The 23,364-nt window shown below is 44.1% G+C and overlaps 1 protein-coding gene across 1 annotated transcript in view; it reads left to right on the forward strand.

The window, feature by feature from the left end:
• LOC139297655 (transcription factor IIIB 90 kDa subunit-like) overlaps positions 1–23,364 on the forward strand; it is an 89,381-nt gene that overhangs the window by 51,209 nt on the left and 14,808 nt on the right. Inside the window, exons 12-15 of the mRNA XM_070920417.1 lie at positions 3,584–3,645; positions 3,937–4,018; positions 4,255–4,310; positions 6,552–6,817. Coding sequence (XP_070776518.1) covers positions 3,584–3,645; positions 3,937–4,018; positions 4,255–4,310; positions 6,552–6,817 — 466 coding nt within the window. The remainder of the gene's footprint in view (positions 1–3,583; positions 3,646–3,936; positions 4,019–4,254; positions 4,311–6,551; positions 6,818–23,364) is intronic.

The raw sequence follows: 23,364 nt of genomic DNA on the forward strand, positions 1-23,364 counted from the left end.
GAGATTTCTGACTCGACCCCAATTTGGAAAATTCACCGATTTACCAACAACTCTGTTATCAAATCTTTCGTCCCTCCGTTCTCTTTCTTATTAGCAACAAGCTGAGTAGAAAACGTAGTAAACGTTGTTGGCTGCGTACATTAGCACTCACGAATTAGCATTAGCATTAGCTCAGTGACGTTAACAACAGGCCAAAATGACACTTCATCCTTCATACATCCACAGTTTGAAAGTGATGCGTTCATGTTTAACGCGGAGCTTGTGAAGTGTAAAGCGTAGAGCGTAACTCCCCCATCAGACGCTGGAAGAGGAAAGTGAGAAATCACCCAAATGTTTGTAGTTTGGATGAACTCAATGAGTGAAAGTGACTACTTGAACTGTTGGCTTGGTAGACTGATGAATAGTGATGATTGATATTATCATGTGGCCGTCGTCTCTCCCATCGCTGCCCTTTTCCCTCCATCACGTCTTCTCTTCGTCTCTTTTCTGAAATCATTTGCTCAGGACGGATCCCTCCCTCTCCTCCTCCCGCAGCATGAGGTCGGAGGTGTGCTCCCGAGGGATTCACTGCTGGAGAGCAGAAGCTCCTCGGACAAGAAATAAAGATGTTTGGGGAATCCGCCCCCCCTAACCCCCTGTATTGATATGCAGGCCGAGCTGGATCTCTGAGCCGCTGAGCTGCCGCCAAAAGACCTCGGGCTCCTGTCAGCCTGGACGGGAAGAGGAAACTAGTCTCTCACTGTGTCCGAGGTCATCAGGGAGGTGACTTCTGTTTCCCTTCAGGAGTTTGAAGTTTTGTCAATGTGCTGCAAGTCTTCGGCTAATGAGATGATGTAATCCACTTCTTCTCATTCAGCTGTTTCCACTGATGAAGGCCAGACGGCTGCAGACGTTTAGTTTTCCATCAATAAGGAGGCGAGTCATTTAGTGCAGCCCTCACCTGTCATGGATTTACTGTTTGTGTAGCATAATCTGACCACTGCAGCCAATTCTAACAGGAGAGGGTAAAAATATTATACATATATATGTATATATATATACATATATATGTATGTGACACAGCTCATAAATGAGTCGTCAGACCTTCACATTTAAATGAAAACTTTGCTTCCTTGTGTCTTCACCTGAGAAGGTTTTTGACAGTAGTAAACGCTGTATGAATAGAACAGTTCAGGTGTTCAATCAGAACTGTGATGATTACGTCTTTAAAGTATCCAGAATGCTGACCTCTAAACTAATAGGAGGTCCCTCATTACTTTTCAGTAGTTTGTGTTTGTCCTCGTCAAAGAGGTTTGAAAGGTTGGCTTTTGTTGTCCTGTTCGTCTCAGCGTTCTTATCAAACAACAGTCTGCTGAGTGGATCAGTGGTCCAGGGGCTGTCTATCAAATCCCTACATGTTTTGACCTCTGATCGTGGCGTGTCTGAAGCTTCGAGTGCTGCATCAGAAATACGGAAATGTAGCTTTGAATGCAGATTATAAGAGCGCGTCCACTTCAGTGTTTCAGAGAAACGGAGCTTTTCCAAAACGAGTGTATAAATCCGGAAACGCCGGCCTGGTGTTTCAGGTTGTTCGGTGAAAACTGACGGTCGGGCGCTGTCAAGTTAAGAAGACAACTTCCTGTTGCATTAAGCTCATTTTCAACACCAGTATACGCCGTGCAGCTGTTGCCATTAACCTGGATTCATGTTGAGTTCGTCAGACGATGTTGCCATCATAAAAACAAATATTTTCTCAGCTCAGGCTTGGGAATGACTGCTGGTCAACACGCGACTAATATCGCAATTTCATACTCGTTCCGTTGTCCTGACAACAGAAATAAATGTAAATGACGGTACAGGTGATCACAGAGAGCAGGAGGGAACTGAGCGGTTGTCTTTCAAACTCTGTGCTAGCTGTTAGCTAGCTGTTAGCTAGCCGTTAGCTGGCCGTTAGCTGTAATGCAGTTTTGCTGTTTGCCAAATGAAAAGAGGGCGAAGAAGAGATTTACCTGTTTTCCTGTCGTTAAGGTGTTTCACTGTGGACAACATCTGGAAACGCTTGTGTGTTTTAGTGTAGATGTAGATGTCTACGTGTGACCGTGACGTCCTGGGTTCAAGTCTGGACGAGGACATTTGTCTCGTGGCGCCCCCGGCTGTCTCCTGGGCCGTCTACTCTCTACATGGCCAATGGGAGGACAAAAATGAAATAACTCTTCCTGTCTCATATTTCAACTTTAACTTCCTGATGATCCTCAGGTCTGCGGATTCTTCTGCACGCTCACCAAGAACAATTTTATGGGTTTGATCAAATTAGCGAGTGTAGATATATCAAAGCTGCGGCTGAATAATAACTTGGTAATTGCTCCCTCCCTCTTCCTCTCTCCGGGGTTGGACCGGCGTTATCAGCTCTTAGTCTCGCTGCCTCTCTGCCTCCCGGAGCTGCCAATCTCTCCCAGGGCTTGTCTCCATCTTATCTCCCCCTCACACTTCACGGAGAGGAAGCTCTTAGAGGGCTGGGCCTGACAGATAGCGACTGACCTGTCTCTTCCCTCTGGAGCGGTTTCTTTTTTAAGCAAGCTGCAAACTGCTAACTGAACTCAAATGGCTGACTAGATTACCCCCCCCTCCCTCCCCCACCTCCTCTGTCGTGGGAGAACACACTCTTTCCTGTCTGAGGATGGGTGTTCTCCTCTTCCTCATCTATCCGCTCGCTGCCTGTGCACCTGTCTCCCCTTAATGAAGCGGGAAAGCTGCCTGTGGACTCAGGTGGCTCGTCTTTGAAGTTGCCGCCCCGTTGGGAGTTTGAACCCGAGGAAGGAGGGCCCCTGCGAACGAGTCAAAGGCAGAAAGCTGACAGAAGTTAAACGACTCCTATGAACCTGCCGCTTGCTGCCTCTTTAAAACGTTTCTTTCCAACTTCACTCCTTTTGATTGACTGTCTGATGTCTGCAGGCAGCCTGAGAAGAGTTGCACTTCGTTCCTAAACAGCTAATCAAGGTGGAGGATCTTTGGAGTGAAAGCTGTTGAATTTCTATTGATGGTTTTCTTCTCCTGTCAGAGCCTGCACCCGCTCCCTCCTTTTGTTTCCTTTATCAAAGTCAATCACGTTGTCTTTGAACTTTTCTCTTCCAAAATTGAACCGCGTGCACGCCGAGGGATTTCAAAGACCTCTTTCTTTTGTCAACACATTCAAATGTTGCGTTGCGTCTCGGCCGCCGCGGCATGAAAAATGCAAATTTGCCGTTTCAGCATCTCCCCGTTTCAAAAATAAACCACAATCTAGAAAGCGTATCGTAATTGAAAAGAAAGTGTGTTAAGGTAGATCCGCTTAAACGCGAGTTAAGCCTATTAACGTCTTATCGGAAGTCACAGTGCGTTTTTTATTTGCTGATTAACCCCCGATGGAAGATGCTCCACAGCACTTCCACAAGGGAGACGCGCAGCAGGATGTGTGGTGTCTTTTTTTTTTTTTTTTTGTTGTTTTTTTTTCTCGGCCAGCTGCTGTTTCCTGTTTCACCCCTTTGGGACGTGGAAGCTGCAGGGAAAATGTGCGTTACAGCAACTTTTCTAAGTGTGTCCACTCTGATTTTTGTCTCCGTGACAGATGGTGCTGCTGACAGCGGGGAGCTGGACCTGAGTGGGATAGATGACAGTGAGATAGAGCTGGTATGTTACCTGCTGATGGATGAGATCCACTGTAACTGAGACACACTGCAGAGAAAAGTAGCGTAATTACCTTTCCTGAAGATGCTGTAATTAATAAGTCGCATATTAAATACATAACGTTAACAATCTTAATCAGGCTACACAAAGGCAGTGTTTGTTGCAGGACTGTTGCATTGTGGTAGATGTACATACAGTGTTTAAAGTGTTTAGTAAGAGACTATTTGACTTAATGCAGAAAAACACCAGTTATTTGGTACCTTGTTCGCTGACGCTCCCTCTGCCTCTCTGCAGTATCTGCTGAGTGACAAAGAAATCAAAATCAAGACGGCGCTGTGGATGGCAGAAAACTCCGACTACCTCAAAGAGCAGAAAGGTACGTTCAGGATGCCACGTGATTTCTGTGCTGGTTGTGTTTCAAGGCAGAATGTAACTGCGTTTCCCCAAAATGTTCCTTCCACTTTCAGTGTTTTTATCAGCCAAACAGAGTGAAACCTGCAACTGAACCTACCAGAGTTCAGCTTGTGGCCTGTGGTGATTTCCCACTGTGTCGCATTGATGCTGTTATCTCAGAGTTTGTGTGTTCACACTGTTTCTTGTTTCTGCTTTTAGAAAAGGAAGCAAAGATAGCGAAGGAGAAGGAGCTCGGGATCTACAAAGAAAAGAAGGTAACGGCATGCAGCCTTAAAAAACTTTATGATAAGTGCGGCCGGGTTGTCGGAGCTTCGGCACGGACGGGAAGTTGATTGGAGGCAGTCTGATGGTCTCAGAAAGCTCAAATGGACTGAAGTCAGAGTGGAAAAGAAACACGACTACTTTGCTTTGCTTGTAATAGATAGTTTACAATAGAGAGCTGACAGAAAGACGGAGTGACAATTACATTGTCAGCATCTCCAACCTCTAGACCACAACGAGATGTTTGGTTTAAGAGAAATGCTAGAAAAGAATGCTACTGGGGCCTTTTTCTATACAAAGTCAGAAAATGATAAAACATGTCCATCGCAGTTTCCCAGAGCCCACAGTGACGCCTTCACGTCATATATTCAAATTTCAAAGATATAAAACGGAGAGAAAAGCAGCAAATTCTCTCACAATTGTGAAGCTGGAATCACAAAATATTCTGTGTTTTTTTTTCATTGAAACGATTCATAGATCTTCAGAATTGTTGTCGATTAGTTTTCAACATCGAGGAAATCTATAAGTAGTGAGATATTCATAATGTCAGATGGTCAGACAGACTAAACACAGACAGACAGGCTGTAGGTCCTGTGAAACTGGTTCCCTCTCGTATCCCATTACTGGTTTTGGCAGTCCCAGATCCTTTGATAGACCCAACATCTGTTCACTGGTTTTAACTAGCTGGATTAACTGCAGTGGATCTAATGAGACATGCAGCCTCCCGACAGCACTGATCTAACCAGCAGCGCTCAGTCGCTTCACAGACAAAGGAGTGAAAAAATAAATACAACGGAGGACGATCTCGTTATTTTTCTGCATGACAAAGTGAGCGTCCGTTTGTGGTTCCTAACGCTTAACATCCTGAGTTGATTAGCTGCTGCTGCGGGGGTCAATTTACTGTCAGCTGAGGATTTTAAGTGAAATTGCCTGAAATCAATGTGTGAAGAAACTTGTGAGATTTAAGACCCCGTCGCTGTCGCATGAAATGTGTTTAAAAGTTTATGTTTTCCGTAAAGAGAAACTTGGCTGATCTGCAGCCTTGATTTGGAGCGAGGTCAAGGTGAATGTGGAGTAACTGCGACTGGGTGACGACCCCAATCTGGCGTCTTAATTGAGATAAATTGCTGATTACAGAAATGTGTTCAGCTGTAAATTTGCGTGCATCGATGTTCCTCTGGTGGTCTGAAATTACTCACGCTCATTTTTATTTTTTTTTTTTAGAGGGCAAATCTTTCCCATCTGGGTCCTAAATGGTCTAATAGGAAGACAAAATATTTCCAGATAACATCTGACCCTCATCCTCTGAGCAGAATTGCAGTAATTTGGATAAAGTTAGATTGACTACAAGGTCTTAATCATGACTTGTTTAAAATGTGGCGCTGCAGTCATGGCCAGGATGCTCAGGACGAGTAGTTGTTGCCGAGGTAACAACTAGTGGGAGTCAGATAAACAAACTTTTCATATTTTTACCTGGTATACATCGTAATAACTGTGATCACCTGACTTTTCATTAGCATTAGCAAAATGTTAGCATGCTAACACACCCTGTGATTGACTGGCGGACCCCGCCTCTCGCCCAATGTCAGCTGAGATCAGCCTTAGCCCCCCCACCCACCCAAAGGATAAGCGGTTATAGATAATGGACCATGCTAACATGCGAAACTAAGAGAGTGATAATGTTAAGCATTATACCTGCTAAACACCAGCGTGTTAACATAGACGCAGAGGAGCTTTGAGCTAAATGCTAACATGCTAATGACAAGTACATCCTCTCGTGGCTGTAGACGCTTCAGTAGCAGTGAGGGAAACATGGAACAGATGCATTTGCACATTTGATTTAGGAATAAATGTAAATATTCTGCTTAAATATATGAATTATTTTTATTCAGTGGATAATTTACTTTATAAAGATGATTTCATACCTCCGGTTTCCCAGAAGCAATGAATACATAACGCTCCACACTGTGTGTCCGTCAGTTCTGCTGCTTTCTTTTCAAATTATTCTGTCAGAGTTTATCAAGATGTCTTGAGCAGTAGAGCACACCTCCCCTCGAGGTTTGAGTGCATGAAATAAACCCTGAACTTTCAACGTTTGTACCTTGTTATTGTAAAAATGTTTCCATTAACATCACATTTATATATGATAACATGCACCTGAGCATGCTAAAAATCTCAAATATTACCCTGATAAAGGCTCTTTTTTAAAATGGTTCTGTTTTAAATCCCGACAGCCCAGAGGACCCGCGAAGAAGCGCCCCCCGATCCAAGCCAACACCGCAGACGAGGCCATCGAGAAGATGCTGGAGCAGAAGAGGATCTCCTCCAAGATCAACTACGACGTCCTGAAGGACCTGAACATCAAGCCCGGCGCCAGCCCAGTTCGCACGGCCGAGTCCCCGAAGAAGGAGCCGGCTGCCACGAAACTGACCGGACGTAACCGTAAACCTGCTCGAGCTCCGCTCAGCCTCAGCACGCCGCTCAGCACCCTGGGAAAGAGGTGGGTGGACGGGCCTGTTTTTATACTTGTGAGCAGGTTTGATCAAGTGTTTTGTGTCTCGGTTTATTTTGGAATAAACCTACTTCGTGTGCAGACAAACGGTGTAATCTGAACACTTGAAATCATAACGTGGATCAGTGTCATCAAGAGACCAAGAGGTGCAGACGCAGCCCTCATCTTTCGCTTTTTTCCGTGACTGGAAAAGCTCTCAGTCTGTCTTTGAGGATACGGTCACCACTGCTGGCTTTCTTAGAAGAATTCTGGGAAATGTAGTCACTGAAGTCACAGAGCACTTGTTGTTCTAGGCTGGTATGTAACATGAGTAATGCTGACAGATTAGTCCAGTAATGAATGAACTTATGACAGAAGATTTGCAGATATTTTGATAATCGATTGTTTTCCATTTAACAAACCTGAAGCTTCTGGTTCCAGTTTCTCCGACGTGAAGATTTACTGCGTTTCTCAGTTTCATGTCCTTGTAAACCTTTGACTGTCGGTTGAACTGAACGAGCTGTTTTTGGCTCCGTAGACTTGTGATGGGAAGTTTTTGACATTTTATGGACTCTGTGATTGATTCATTTAATCGTTAGTTGCTCCACTGAACATAATATACATCAGCTGCAGGAAATTACGATCGTCCGCTGGTAGTTTTTGACTTTGGCTAATAACTGTCTAATCAATCAGTAAGTTCATTTTGTTGTGGACGTGAAGTCCATATTAAAAAATGATCAAATAGATGAAAGATAATGGATAACAAAGTTTTAAAATGGATTATACCCTTTTATATTATATTATTAGAATAAACTTCTATAGCAGTGTAGGTACACCTGTCTGATACAGCAGCTCTGCCATGACGTCCATCTTTACCAGCTCATGATGTTGAATTTTTGTTTATTGTAGGAAATGTTACCTTTTATAATAGTTATGCCAGGTAACTTCTTCCTTGTCACAACCTGGAGCCTACATTACCCATAGTGCAACTCGACCACCAAGGGTTCCCAACACCTGTAAACAGACTTTGATGTTCCCATTCTCCATCTTTACATCTAAACGTCTGTACCTTTCTCTCTCTCTCTCTTTTTTTTTGTAGCATCAGATCTGAAGTCAGCCTCCTCCATATTGTGAACATATGAAACAGCTCTGATGTATATCGAGTAAACACGACCTCCTAAAGGTAACAGCTGTTAGCCGTTCTGCCGTCTTCAAGAGGTCCTTTTCCCAGAGTGCATTAATAAATGAGGGATTTTTAGATCATCTTAAATACTAATCAGATAATGACTATGTGCCCTCGTCTTGTCAACACTATTACCTGTAATGTCAACCACCAGTATGCCCCTGATAAACAGCGCCTAAAGTACATAAATCCATATTTAATTGTGTCTGGGTCTCCTCAGTCCCTCAGACTGTTAAATAAGCCTCACTGCAAACAGCAGTTGCTCGACTGAATGAAGACGAGATGGATGGAGAAGGTTTCCTCCTGTCAGACTCGCACGTTTTGTGTTTTTCTGGCACGTGACGGTGGCTTCACTCCATAACGATGAGGCGGCACTTCTGCTGTCGCCCAGAATAATCACCTGCGACAGCAGGACAGATGCTCAGTTTTGTGTGTTTTTTTTCTTCCCGACTCTTGTGGGATTTTCCTTTTTTCTTTTTTTTTTTCCTGGAGATGCACCGTCTCTGCCAGGATTTGTCTCTGGCTGTTGCTCTCCCCACCTCCTCTCACGACTCGCGTTCACAGGACTGATCCACATCGAGCCTTTCAGACGATTGTAATGGGTTTTCTGCAGCGAAGAGAGAAGCCGAGAGGTTTTCTTCAGTTTGTTTGGTGTTGGTGGAAATTGGTTTTCTTATGGCTCTGTTTTTAAACCCCTTTCAGTTAATGTTGGTTTTAGGCACCATCTTGAAGCTTTATAGGAGTCATATAGAGGCAGCTGTTTAGTGATTAAGGGAACCCCCCCCCTCGTTCTGTGGTTCTTCATCTGGCAGCAGTTTGCTAGGCCTTTGTAAACCCTGTCCTGAGCCACCCAGACCCTCAGAGGACTTTGATATGTCTGCTTATTTCTTATTCATTGCAGTTGGGAGTGTTTTTAGCGCCGGTTTCTCTTCAAGTCAAATAAAATGTATTTTTAAAACACTCTTTAACAAAATGGGTCCATCATCCGGCTCTCCGGAGTGACGGGGACGTAAACACTGATGAAAACAGAGACAGAACAAACACATTACAGACCCGAAGACGTTTTGTGTGTGTGAGTGAACAAAACAGTGGAAATCCAGGTCATGGAAACAAATATGAAACATGGAAACAGAAATTCACTTTAATGGAAATCCCGCAAGCATTTTCTCTAACGAAGCTGTTGTCAAATAAATTGTGCTGATGATGAGTTATGCTGTGGCTCACAGAGCAGAGGACGGCGTCCCTGAAGGCCACGGTCGGTGGTTCGATCTCCGGCTCCCTCCTGTCCACGTTTCCTTGAGTGTGTGTGAGATTGTGTGTGTGCGGGTCAATTTATTTTGTAATCATGTGTTTCTATCGCCATTTTTCATTATTAATCTACAACCAGACACTTGATTGGAAGTTCATGTTATTACAGACAACTGAAAACCAGAAAGAGGAAGAAAAAGACGGAGAAACAGAAACACGAAAAGGAGAAAAACAGACAAAAAAAATCCTGAAAAACAGAAACAAAAACAACGGATACAAAAAACCTGAAAACTACAAAAAAAACTCAGCCAGAAAAAAAAAATAAGAATGAAATAAAAAAAACAAACGGGAAAAGCTGAAAACAGAGGAACACAAAAAACCTGAAAAAACAAAAGTTGAAGAAAAAATATAAATAGAAAAGGAAAAGAAAAAACATCCCAAAATCAATCGAGAGTCTCGATCCGTCTCAAGGGAGGAAAAACAAACCCGCACTGACAAAATGATTGATGACACAAATTATGACACATTATAGCACTTCCCATTTAGAGGACAGTAATGTGATGCGTTATTGATCCTTTGTGTTCACACACACCCCCCCCCCCCCCCACAGGGAGGTCAGAGGTCAGCCTCAGCAGCTCGGTGAAGCTGGCAGTGATGCAGCGTCTTGCTCGAGGACACTTCAGCAGAGCGTCCGTCTGCCTGATGAGGCTTTAAGTGTCGTGTTCGTCCTCCGTACGATGCTCCACGTGGATCCTCGACGGCACTAAAACAGTGCTGCTGTGTTCGGTTCTAACCAACTGGTCCCAGTTTCTCCCAAACAGACACTGTTAGAGACGAGCTGGTGCAACGTAGTGCAGCATTTAGCAGCTAAAGAGCCAGAGATTTCTCCCAGGAGGTGGTGGAGACCAAAACCGGAGCTAACAGAGAGAGAACATAGGACGTATAGTCATTAAATGAATGCTAATGCTGCTCCAGCAACTGCTTAGTAATAGTGGAGGCAGAGATGTTACAGCAGACTAATAATCAAGCAGAACTATGGAATCATACGTGAACCTGTCTGTTTTTATCATTCACAATCTGACGAGTGTACAGACGCCGAAGATCACACAGAACTGAAGCTGCTGAAGTTAAAAAAGTAACCGCAGATCAAACACGGTGAAAACCCACGAGGACCAACTGTTAATAAAATTGGATTTTTACCAGTTGAACACAGTCTCAATGTTTATGTTATTCTGAGGAATCTGACTAAATGAACTTGAAAACGAAGCTTTACCGAAAATAGTCTTCTGGATATGAAACGATGAATTGATTAGTCAACGTTCTCTGTTCCAGCTTCTTTCTGTTTCATATTCTTATAAGTGGAGTATCTCGGACCAAACAAGCCATTTGTAGGCGTCACCTGAGTCTCTGGGAATGTTTTTGTTTGATAGACTAAACGGTCAATAAATCTGGATTCATATTTTCGTTGTCCTGAAGTCAAGTAAACAGACAGTTTGATGGGCGAAACCAATCAAGACTACAAATGTATCTTGGCACATAATTTGACCTCCGTATGTATCAGCGACAGAAGTTTGCAGCCATGATGACGCCAACGCAGTAACAACAGTGGACGACAGCAGAGCGGAGAGGCTGCTGGATTTGAGCCGCTCCAGTTGGCTAATAGCTGCTGCCAGGAAGGCAAATCTCTTCCTTGGAAAGCCGACATACTCCATGAATGAAAGACCATCTCCAGTTTCATGTTTTGGCTCTGATCTCTTTGAAGAGGGGGCTTCACTGGCACAATCCCTGTCTGCTGGTTTTTAAGAATGGACGCCCTTTCCTGAAGTGTTCGACCTGTTTGAATTTTTAAAATCCATCCCTGCCTCGTCAATGAATCATTCATGGCCATCGCTGTTGTGAATCATTCATTCCACACTTTCCTTTCATTTTTCTTTCCCTCTCCTGAATGGAAACTTCCATCCATTTATCCAGAATCCGCTGAACTCTGCACTTTGTCGCGTTGAATGCACAACAATGTTATCAACCCCTGCGGTTTTTCGGTTTTCAGTAGCTCTACCCACAAGCCATTAGGAGCAAGAGAATGCCCCGCATGGTGATAATCTCCCATTCTCTCACGGCATGTCAGTCGCAGCACTGGAATGGAAGAAAAAAAAATCAGGAGGAGGACAAAAACAATCTCAAACGGCGACCGTTGAGCGCAGAATGGTCTCTTTCAGGCCGGCGGTCGAGGAGCAGACCGTTGCTTCGGCCCCTGAAAAGGTTGTTGTGCTGGTTATTGAAAAAGGGGAGAGGCCTGGTGTCAGGGAGACCTATGAAAGTGCAGGAGAAGGCCTGCTGACAGTGCAGCCATTGTGCCTTGTTTCGAGGCCTCGCTGAGGGGCTACACTGAGGCATTGTGCTGCTCCGGCCTCCCCTCCCTCTCCGGGTTCCTCCTGCGGGCTCCTGGCTGCTCCCAGCGCTCCGCTCGAGGGTTTTGCTCTTGTAGATGTGGGCTCTCGCTCGGCTCTGAGGATCAGCCTGGAGGTTTCCTCTTGTTCTCCATCACTCTCTCCTCCGTCTGTTGCTCTTAATATTTTCTCCTCTTCTGTGTCGGACACGGTCGGATCTCGTTTGGCCTCTGAAGTACAACAATAAAGTTTACTTTGTAGATGATAATATTGATCTCCAGACTGTTTCAGCCTCCACGTGAACTCAAAGACCAAAATACAAATCAAATTAAATCTGCGTGTACAGCATAAATCGATATACCTTCAATAATCGGACTCACCAGTGATGATTAATAACTCGGTAACATCTCAATAAACACGTGTAATAACGTCACGTAGGATGGTTAAATTATTATGGTGAATCATTTTATTTTGAGGTGAAATGTAAAGTCTGACATGTCGATCTCATTTTGAGTTTTAAGACGACTAAATGTTAACTCAGTCATCGTTAGCTGGCCTTTAGCTAGCTCTGTATGTAGCGTTGTCTCATGACAAACATGAACAAACTGTTGTTTATCATATTGCACCCCTGAAATTAAAGAAAAACCCAAACAACTTCAACTTTATTTATCTCTCAGTTCCCCAGTTCAGTGTCGGCTCTCAGACTTTGATCTGTCTGCTGCAAATCCTCCTCATGATTATTAAAAACAGTCTTTTATTTTTATGTCTGGAATCGGGACTGTTGACAAGTCAATACGTTTTTTTAAAGAAGGCCGTTTCTCTTTCGGCCTCTCTAAGTTTCAGGCTTCAGAAGCATTTTGAGAATTGCTCAGCACAGCGACTTTAATCGCAGTCTGTTGTTCCTGCACGCGCTCCTTTCTGCCCGTCAAGACGACGAAACATCTGTGTGTTCTGGTTTAAACCCGTCGTGACGTGTTGCGGGTTTCTGGTCTTTGTAGCTTTCAGCAATCTCGAGGTAATCTGTTCACCTGTTCGTCTTCTACGTCTAAAAACAGTCCCGTGTCCTCCACCTTGCGTCCATCGTGTCTTCTACTTCTAGAAAATGGCCCTCACCATTCACCTCTCTCCATCTTTCCTTCACCTTCCTCCTTATTGCTTTCTTGTTCTTTCCCCTCCATTTCCTCTCACTTTATTTCCCATCTTCTTTCACCCTCTCCTCCAAGTTCGTCTCCGTCTACTTCATCTCACTTTTTATCCCTCTCCCTCCTCCGTCTGTCCTCTATTCTCTCGCCTACTTTTCTAATCCTCCCTGTGTCTCGCAGTTAAAAGCCTTCAGCGGCAGCTACAGGCCTGTTGTATCACTCGGCACCATCAGGTCTGCTCTTGCTTTGGGCTTCTGCAACTCGCTAACGAGTTCTTTGCCTCTCTTGTGCTCCCTCTTGTCGTGTTTTTTTTTTTCTCCCTCCCCGTTTTGTCTCTTTCATCTTTTCTCTTGATCTCTCCACTGAAAATGTTTGCACTTTACAAAACATGGTGTGAATTTGCCTCTCTTCACTCACACCAGTTTGATGGCAGGACTTTAAAACGAGCAGCGGGTTCGATGAGACCACTTAGAGTAAACAGAGAGCAGCGAGGCTGACATCTTACTTTTGTTTTTAAAGGTCAGAGAGGATTTTTGTTCCCATTTATCTTGTAGATTACGTGAAGCCACAGCCCGACAGACTTTGTCTTCTTGTGGGTAACAGAGCTTCAGTCGGTGTTGTTGGCCGCCGGGCCGGACTTACATGGATGAAAATGTAGCTGGGGAGTCATTTACAAGCATGTAGAGGAGCTCTTTACTGTAGCAACAACATCTCTGACTTCTAATCCAGGATGGGAAGCCAACTGCACTGATTTGAAATGTTGGAATCTGTCAACAGTCAAGTTAAATATTTGAGATTCTGTCAGGGATTGAATGATAACGTCCAGACTTCATCGTTATTCCTGGAGCTTTTTCCAAGATGGAAACAAGCATCCATTAGATTAAATTGGATTCAAACACAAGGTGTTTGGGATGGAGGCCGCGTTCAGACCGGCATCAGCACGCTGTCAGACAACGTGGAAAAAAACTGCAAGATTACTCTACAAAAAAGTTGGACCTGATTTAGCTTTTGCTTCTACGAAACGTCGCGTCGTCCGTCAGACGCTGTGCTGCCAATCATCAACATCTGTGTGTCCACGTCTTCCACTAAATTGAGCTTTTATAAAGCGTCCTTAGTAGCTGATGCACCATGACCAGACCTCCATAGGTGTGTAGAGGGAGGCCTGTAACACGTCTCTCTGTCTGTCCCTCTGTTATCTTGTCTTTGTCTCCTCACTGTCTCTCTGAAGTCCTGCTAACTCGGCCCTTCAGGGACACCAGAGTCCTGCTGTACTCACTGTACTGGACAGTCTTTAGGCTCCGACGTCCCATGCACTCTTTCACTTCTCCTCCTTTCTGTTTCTACCCCCCTCCCTCTGTCTCTCCACCCTCCACCTCCTCCAGCCAGCTGCCAAACAGACCCTCCCTGTTCCCTCCATCCCTGCTGGAGGATGGAAAAGCAGTCTTCCAGAAATAGCCCAGATAATTGCCCTCCGGTGATATTTTTTCCTCCCTCTCTCTCGCTTCTCTGCTCCTTCATCTGCCCTTTTCCCATTCAAAGCTTTTTTTTTTCCCCCTTCTGTTTATAGAGAACTTGTCTGATTCCAGAGCTTTTTTTGGAGAAAGAAAAGAAAAGACGAGGAGAATTCCTCAGTGCATTTTATCCCTCAGAGGGAGAGGAGTCGGGGCAACCGCTCCGGTCTGTGTTGGTTTTCCTGAAATGTAAATCGGACCCGCAGACTTAGCCAGCGCTGAGGGAAAAACTGGACAACTCAGCAGTTTTCTGGCCAGATGTCGCCGTTGCCACCTCCTCTCCGAGGCGGTGCCAGAGGACGGGTGAGGGGGGAGGAAAAAGGAAATGCTTCCCATTTTGGTTTGTCAGAGCAGGTGTCATGAGAAAGTCAAAAAGTCACTCGTGTGTTTAAAAAAACTTAACAGAAACAGGAAAAACTGACGGAGCGAGAGCGGCTCCAGTTAAATCTCCACCCGCAGCGAAGTGGGGGGGTCGCACTCGGACTCTGCACTTTATCATATTTTCCTGCCCGGCACACTCGATCGAAGAGGATGTTTTTCCTTGTTATGCCACCAGCTGTGTTAGGGGAGGGTGTATAATTTGTCTGTGGTTTGCAGCCCCTCCCTGTAAGCCTCTGATCCCCCCCGACGCCTCCCCCATCCCCTCCCCCCTGCAAACTGTGTCCAATGAGCCGTTGGATGGTGGAGGACGTTAGCAAACGGACGGACAGAGAGGGTCATGCCCCCCCCCCCCGTCCAGCAGCCATGTGACGTGCCACATATTGCTGATGAGATTAAAAGCTTGTTTCTACAAAACGTGAGATTTTCAGGAATTAAGGGACAATAAATGTTATAAAAGCTGTAATTTTGAGACTAAATGAGTGAAATCTTTAAAGTGATAATATTCACTTCATGTGGTCAAAGTTTATTTGTAAAACTACGTCTTTACTTTACTTTCTTAAGTAGTAGTAGTACTTTATACTACTTTATACTTTAGTATACAAAGTGTGGTATAGTGTGTCCCTTTCAGAGTGATATATTGTAAAAGTACAGTTTAAATTAAATATCAGTTCAGGAGTATGAAACTCACAAAACATCAGAGAAAACAATGAATGTCCAGTAGAGTAACTTCTTTATACAAATGCTTATACAAACATTAAGCAGTTATTATTACAGCATCATTGACATGTCTATACTATATTATACTGTTTGATAGTAGTTTAATCTATAACAATGCTTCATATTATAGATGTTTGTTTGTAAAATCCTAACAAAGTAACTGAGAACTGCAGCTGTTAGATCGAATACTTCCTGTAGTTCCTCAGTAACTTCCTGAAAAGTTTCCTGGTACTAATCGTGGAGAGTCTTGAGACGGCTGTTTGAGTTTAGTTAACTGTGTTGAGTTTAAATGTAGGTGTTGAACTTTGGAGGGATTTTAAGAACTGTGGAAGTACTGAAGGGAAAATTGTGTTGAATTGTAAACTCGCCCGCAGAGCAGTTTTACATTTCTGCATGTTCAGCTGAGCTGAGAGGAATTTCAACAGAAACTGCCCCCATTTCCCCTGTAATTAGTACCAACTTACATCATCTTTCTCAGGGAACTAAGAAGGAACATTTAGTGGTAGCTTTGTTCTTTAGACACTTACAGCAAACATCATTATAGTGCGCTGCACAAAGAGGAACGGCTGAACTTTTAATTCAAGGAAGAAAACCAAACGCACCCGAAAGAGGAATCATAACTCTGTTAGTTCACGGCGGTCGTGCATTAGATAACATGTTAACTGAGCGCGAGCTCCTCGCTGCAGCGATTTGGGTACTTTCAGGATTTTGCCTCTGAATCTGGCCACTGATGCCGTGACGTCATACGTGACAGGAGGCCAGTCGGCCTGTTCTGCTGCAGGTAGCACGTTCAATCAGGCGCATTTACATTTAGGTCTTTAGCCTCCACTCTCATCCAGGGAGATGTTCACATATTTAACCCCCCCCAGCCCCCCACCCTCCTCAGACGAGCCCGTTTCTCATAAAGTGCTGAGAAATGAGAGCGTCTCTTTGATTGTGGACATCCGGCTCTGCTCGCAGCAGCGACAGCAGCTTTCCCTCCGCAGCCTCTTCCATCCAAACAGCTTTCAACGGCCAAACCTTTGTTCTCCCGAGCGCCTCGCGCTGTAACTAATGGGCCAGCCAGGGCTGGAATTTTGAGGAGAACTCTAAAACTGGGCCATTTGGAAAACATCCCAGTTTTTATCCACGGCTTAGCCACAGAAAAAAAAGAAGAAACAGCGCAGCCAGCAACCGAAAATGTTGACACTAAAAGAGTTACTATTGTGGTAGTTCACGGCCTCACAGAGCCGCAGCGTAGCTTAGCAGCTGAAGACTTTCCCCCTGGAGCCACAAGAAGGGGGACGCCTTAGCACTGAAATACACTGAGATACTTCCTCTTTTGTCCCTCTTTATCTTCACTCTCAAGTCGGTCTCCACTCTCTTAAAACCCAAGATGATATATTAGTTTCATTTTTATATTTTATTCCCCTTCCCCGCTAAGTTTTACTGACACCCCCTCCCCCCCCCCCCGGCTCCTGCCAGTTGTCAGCCAGTGGCTAAACGGCCTCCCTCAATCGCCTTTTCAGCTCAGGCTTAGTCTCATTGGCAGTAAGCTGATTAGGAACGAGCCGCTAAGCCCGGCAGAGACTGATAGCCTAACAGAGAGAGAGTGGATGAGTGGAGGAGGTGAGGGAGGGTGAGACAGACGAGAGGCAGAGAGCTAGTGAAAGGATAGAAAGTGAGACAGACAGACAGACAGACTGAGATTAATGGATGGGAGGGGGGGGGCGCGCCTCGTCAGCTCACTGGGTCTAGCGTGTACCACGTCATGGCTGAGTCCTGACTGCAGCGGCCCGGGTTCGAGTCCGGGCTCATGTCATCCCCCCTCTCTCTTCCCCGCCCTACCTGTCTCTCTACTTGTCCTGTCAAATAACAAAAATAGATGGAAGAGGGAGATAAAGTCGAGGAGGAGGAGGAGGAGAGGTGAGGAAGAGATAAAGTTAATACATGAATGGATGAGTGATTGTGTTCAAGAGAGTGAGATTGTTGATAGAAAGAGTGAGAAACAGAAGAATTGATTTACAGTCCTGCGTTAAGTCGTATCTGACGTGCAGCTCTTAATAAATCACAGAGATACTGAGCTGTGATTGGTCAGCTTGCGTGTCTGATGCTGGTAAAGATTGTTGATGGTGAAGACTACATGATGAAAGTTGTGGAAAGTCTCTGCTGTCTACAAAAACAATCCCACTACAAATACATCCTCATGGCAGTGAATGAAATAGTCGGGTTTGTTTTAAAAGAATGGCGGCCGTCCGTCCGGCGGAGCCCAGAGACCGATGAGGAGTACATCATCATCATCATGTGCAGCTCAAAGAGTAAACAACATTAATCCCACAAGTAAACAGACGTTTCCATGCAGAGTGAGATGGTGAAGGAGAAGGGGGGGGGGTGACCTTGACGTGAAGGTCAATGATGCTCCGTCGCTCGTTTTATTCTTTTTACTACAAAAACTACAAATCTGCGTCGCACATGAGCATTTCTCAAACAGTCCTGATGTGTTTTAGATATTTGATTGTACTTTATATCATTTTATTGACTCAGATTAATCGATTACACAAGTTTATCAATCTGCGTGTTGTACAGGATTGAGTGGAAACCAACGGCTGCACTTAAGTACAATCTTGAGGTACTTGTACTTCACTTGAGCATCTCCATTTTCTGCTGCTTTCTCCTCTACATTGATTTGATAACTTAAGTTACTTGTTACTTTGCAGATTTAGATTGATAATAAAAAAATATAATTCACAAACACATGATGAAGTTTGAAGTAGTTCAACTTGGCTCCATCTTTACCGGCTGCGTTCAAAAACTGATCACAGATGGCTATTGATCAGAGTGGTGATCGATTATCTGTTAATAAAGCACTTACTGATGAGGATTTATCGTTGTTGGCAAATACTTTAATAAACACTTAAAAATCTGCTTAAATCTTTTACATTTTACATTACAGCTGTTTATAAAAGGTGTTAGTTCACATACATTTACTTTATTTTAACCCCCCTATTTAATATTTAAATCCCTCCCTCACCTCCTCCACTCTTCATCATTGGAGTCACACATCAGATAGAAATCCACTCAACACATTGTGAATGAAACGGTGAAGCGTTGAAGACGAGGACCTTTTTGTAGAAACTGAAGAGGGCCGACAGAAAGAGGAAAGCCGTGACCTCCTCGTGGAGGTGAGGGAGGCGGGAAGAGATGAGCAGCGACGCCGTCTAACAGACAAACAGAAGAAGTGTGACCTTAAAGAAAAGGTCAAGAAGTGAGGAGGGCCAACAAACAGAGAGGAGGCAGGAAAGATACAGCCTCAAGCCGGTTATTGATGACGTAGCTCGTACTGGACTGACAGACCGAGGAAACGTGTGGTTTAAAATCTCCTATAACAGGATCTGTAACTTTGATATAGACTCAGTTCACCTCACGATACTTTAATCTGTACATTTAGAAACACAACGGAGAGGAAAATACATCAATTAAAGCACATAACAAAAGAAGCCAATATAAAGAGAGATTGTCTGTATGAATATTAAGAAAGAAATGTCAGGTTTGGGAGTCAGAATCAATGAGCAGCCATTTTGGATCATGGAGGAAATCCATCAAAATAGAGTCCAACATCTGCACCCACAGCACCAGAAAATGGACCAGAACCAGATGTTGAGTTTAGCATAACAGAGCGGCCGGGGGGTCACGGAAACACAACTTTAGGCCTGACCTGGGGGCGATAACACGGAGGTCAAAGGTCAGAGCTGCAGCAGTGTAACAGTGGTCGTGTGGAACTGGAATAATTGATGATGATGATGATGATGGAGAGTTATCAGGAGGACAAGCAGGAGTTAAAGTCAGCCTGGAAATCCCTGCTACCGCCTTGAGAGCAGATTAGAGGAGGAGGAGGAGACGTGATTCAGCAGAAGAGGAGGATGTTCGGTACACGATTGTTCTCACAAACGGCACCTCGGCTTATCACGTCTCCGTAATTCAGCCTGTGAAAGTCTCATTTTCTGAGTTTTTGACCACTAGTAGCACCACGGAGCCGTGTCTTTATGTTTTTATATGTGGGTCCCGGTGTTGTTTGTGTTGTTTGTGTTGTGCGGGCGGCACCATTCACATCCTGCCAACAAAGGCAGAGAAGAAGAAGAAGAAGACTGCTAGCTAGTAAACATGGATGTAAAAAAAATTGTCGGATTTGAAATATTTTTTTAAATAATTGGCTTTGCAAATGTTTTCTGAGGAGGGAAATGCATTCAGCACATTTGTCTGCCCTGAAGGAGAACGCTGAATGAAAACACAACTTTGATTTGTTTACAAGAAAACTCCAGAGGGCACCTTTTTAAGCCTTCTTTTCAGCATGTTTTCGTGAGCGCAGAGTGAAGTGTGTTCGTGCCAACGTTCAGATCCTGGATTACATTCTCCGTCTTTTATGGGCTGAGTGAGCGGCCAGCGCCACAAACACACGTGGTTTGTTTGTTTTCCTGAATACAGGAATATTTAAAACAAGTTGATTTCTGTTGGAAAATGGGTGAAATTTTTTACAGCACTGCAAAATGTTTTTAATGGAGTCCTCGAAGTCCTGACAGTCACACCTAGTTTCTCTAAGTAGATTTTTTACCAACAAAGCTAACTGGCTGGAACTTAACTATTAGGTCACTTGGACACCCAGAAACATTGATTTTAGTGTGAGTGTGAGTGTGAGTGTGAGTGTGTGTGTGAGTGTGAGTGTGTGTGTGTGTCGTCCTTTATGAGAGCGCTACATGTGGCCCCATTGTTTTCCTCGGGGAGTGATTTATACTCGGCCGCTGTGTCGCACGGCGAGGCCTGACTGGGCGTCGGGAGCCACTCCCCGCTGCTGTAAATAGTCACCATGGAGACGAAGGTCTGCCGAAAAGTCTGCCGCAGCAGGACGCTGGCAGCGCTGTTGACGGCCGTTTGACCTCCGACCTCCACAAGTGACTCCAGGAGTCTCCCAGCGAGCTCAGATTAATCGCCGCTGTCACGTGGGAAGCTTGTACCTCCAACATGTAAACTGTCGTGGCTACAACTCAAGTCTCGGCGATTGTTTGTTTTAGAGGGACCACCCCATAATCGTCCACAAGATATTTGTTCAGGTTTTACGTGTAAAGAAAACTAAACATCTTGTATTTCTGATTGATATCCACTTCCTGTGTTTAGATTGTGAGATCGGTTGAAGGGAAAGTTGCTCACCTCATGAAGCCTGAAGGCTCATATTAACCTTCATCATTCATTCATCCAGTTTCATTTCATTTTGATTAATGAAACCGTTGTGCAAAGGGAAGGGGAACAGCAGATCAGAATCATTTTCAACCAAAATACTCATGAACATGACAAGAATTATGGAAATGAAATGGAATTACAGTACAGCTAAAATGAAACCAAACAGAAAATCACTCTTAAAAATGGATTTATTGTTTACTGGAAGTCACTTTTAAGCAAAAACACCAAACATTTGCTGGTTTTTGCTCCTCAGAACTGAATATTTGCTGATTTTCTTGTTGGAAATAAATTATCTTTGGGTTTTCAACTGTCGGGCACAAAACAAGACAATAAGAGACCTCTGGGACTTCGTGATGGCCACTCTTTAAACAATTGTCTGATATTTTATACATCAAATGATTAAAAGATTAACTGCGAAAATAATCTGCAGATTAGATTGGCAGTGTGATGAACATGTGTTTTGAAAATGTGGGCTTTTGAATTCATAGAGAAAGTCATCACTGATGAGATCAAACAGGGAGTCATTAACTTCATTAAATGTAATAAATTTTCCTTCAGTCCAAAAACAAAGTACTAACTTTGTTTCTGAAAGCTTTGAAAGTCAAATCAAACTGTAGATGGAGCCGCTGTGCTCGGCTACACTGAGATAAAAGCAAAGCTGATTGACGGTGAATAGAAGGAGGCCATCTGCCTTTCTAGAAAATCATTAACACGTCCACCATAAAGGACTCGGACCTTAAGACTAAAACCTGAGCACTATTGTTTTACAGATCTCGAGGTCTAAACGAGTAATATTTATCAAAAGTTTTGGACGCAGTAGATCGTCTCAGCTGCGAATGCGCTGCAAAGTGCTTGTTTTTGGCAGTGACAGGCTCAGATCGTCACTCTGATTGTCCGACAACATTATGGAAAGGATCCCTGCAGAGAGAGACGGGACTGAGGTGTTTCACAGAGGACAAAGAGGAGCTGAAACACACGTGATCATGAGTTAGAGCAGCAGGCAGAAACCCGGCTTGAATAAAAGGACAAGATGATGAAGTGGAGGTAACGTGTAGCCGGAGCTGAGGAGAGTCTGCAGCGTGGGCTGGAATACTAAGATGGTGGTGGGAAGCTCGTCCCACAGGACGGATTACAACTTTTAAATGCTCCCTTCCTTTTGATAAAGTTGAAGGATTTCTGAATACTAATTAAGGAACGTTTCCTTGACTGAAATGTCAATAAATGCGGACGGCTTTGCTGCTGCTTTCTCCCATAACATTAAAAAAAAGACCACAGCTTAACTGTTTCGGTTGACGCTCACCGCTCTCATCGTCTGATTCAGTCAGATGGTTCCCGGTGTCACGTGTCCACATGTGTCCGTCCTACGGCGGTCACTAAGGCGGTCTTAAGACCATGAAACGCAGCTTCCTCGTCCATTTCAGTGACGTCACTGCGTTGATGCACAAAACGCAGGGGAAAAAAAGCTGAACCTGGCTCAGCTTTGTCTGGATGAGCCGCATGTCTACCGTTCACCTGGCAACTGTCAAGACTAAGGACAAGATGTCTCATAGCTTTATCTGTGCAGCATCTGTTAGTCAAACTAGTCTCTTCCTAATATTTAATAGTCTCACCTGTGCCTCAGACAACATGCCGACACCGACTGTTTTTTAACGCAGTGCTGTTTTGGGTCTTTACGTCCAGTGAGGCTCCATCTCGCCTCCATCCGACCTCCATTAGTTTGTTTTCTGTGCAAGATTGTCCCAAAATAATGTGAATATCAAATCACAAAGGAGTGAAGCTCCACATTATTTGGGATGTTGTGTATCTGTAGTCATACCAAAACATTAGATGACAACTTGAGCTGAATGAGCAACGTGGCCGTGACGACAGCTGCAGTCTGAAACTGTGAGGATGTGTTCATGCAGAGACCGAAGCCAAAGTTTGCTTCCTTTCATTCTGTGAATTTGACTGCTGGACCTTTTTTCTTTTTCTTTTTTTTGCAGCTCGTGTTTATTTAGCTGTAAGCTAAGCTGGAAATGGACGAGTCTGTGGGAGTGTATCTGTGTCCCTGTTCAGCCTCAGACTTCACAATCCTCTCCAGCCCCTCGTCTTCTTAAAGAGAAACTGGGTTTGTCATTAAAACGGCACAATCCTGAAAGTCCGTTTTGTTTCCATGGTACCTGAAGAGACGGAGGTGTTCAGTTTGTAGCGTCTGCTCGTGGTTACGGCTGTTGCTATGCCACCGTGGAGACCCCGACGGCCTCGCGGCTTCCGTCCTCTCTGGATACATGTGATGAAGCGGATTAAGGAATCTGAACTGATTGTAAATGAACCAAAGAGAGATGAAGACGGAGCTGCCTCTGTGCATCACTGTTGAAACAGGAAATGTTTTAAATATCACTGAATGCTGTAACATGAAATCAGCTGCAGAGCAAAAGTGCTCAAAAGTACGTCGATACTGTCCACAAACTTTTGGCTATATGGTGTTTATATTTGTTATTTTTTAATCTATTTTTGTCTGTTATGCTTTTTGTTTTTGTTTTTTTACAGTTTTAGATAGTTCATATTGACCTTTTATCTATTTCAGGTCTTTCCTTTTGCATCTTTTCCTGGTTATTGGTTGTAATTAGTGTGTCTCTACGTTAATACTACACACGATGTGCTGAAGCAGTAATGTTGGTCGGATCGGTTTTACTCTCGTCGAGCTTCAAAGAAGTTTCTCGTGGTGTTCAGTGAAGTGAAGTATGTAGAGGTAACGTTTATTGTTCTTTAAGGAGAAAAACTTTTCCCCAGTTAT

This window comes from Enoplosus armatus, chromosome 15 (genome assembly GCF_043641665.1).
Source record: "Enoplosus armatus isolate fEnoArm2 chromosome 15, fEnoArm2.hap1, whole genome shotgun sequence".
Taxonomy (NCBI): Eukaryota; Metazoa; Chordata; class Actinopteri; order Centrarchiformes; family Enoplosidae; genus Enoplosus; species Enoplosus armatus.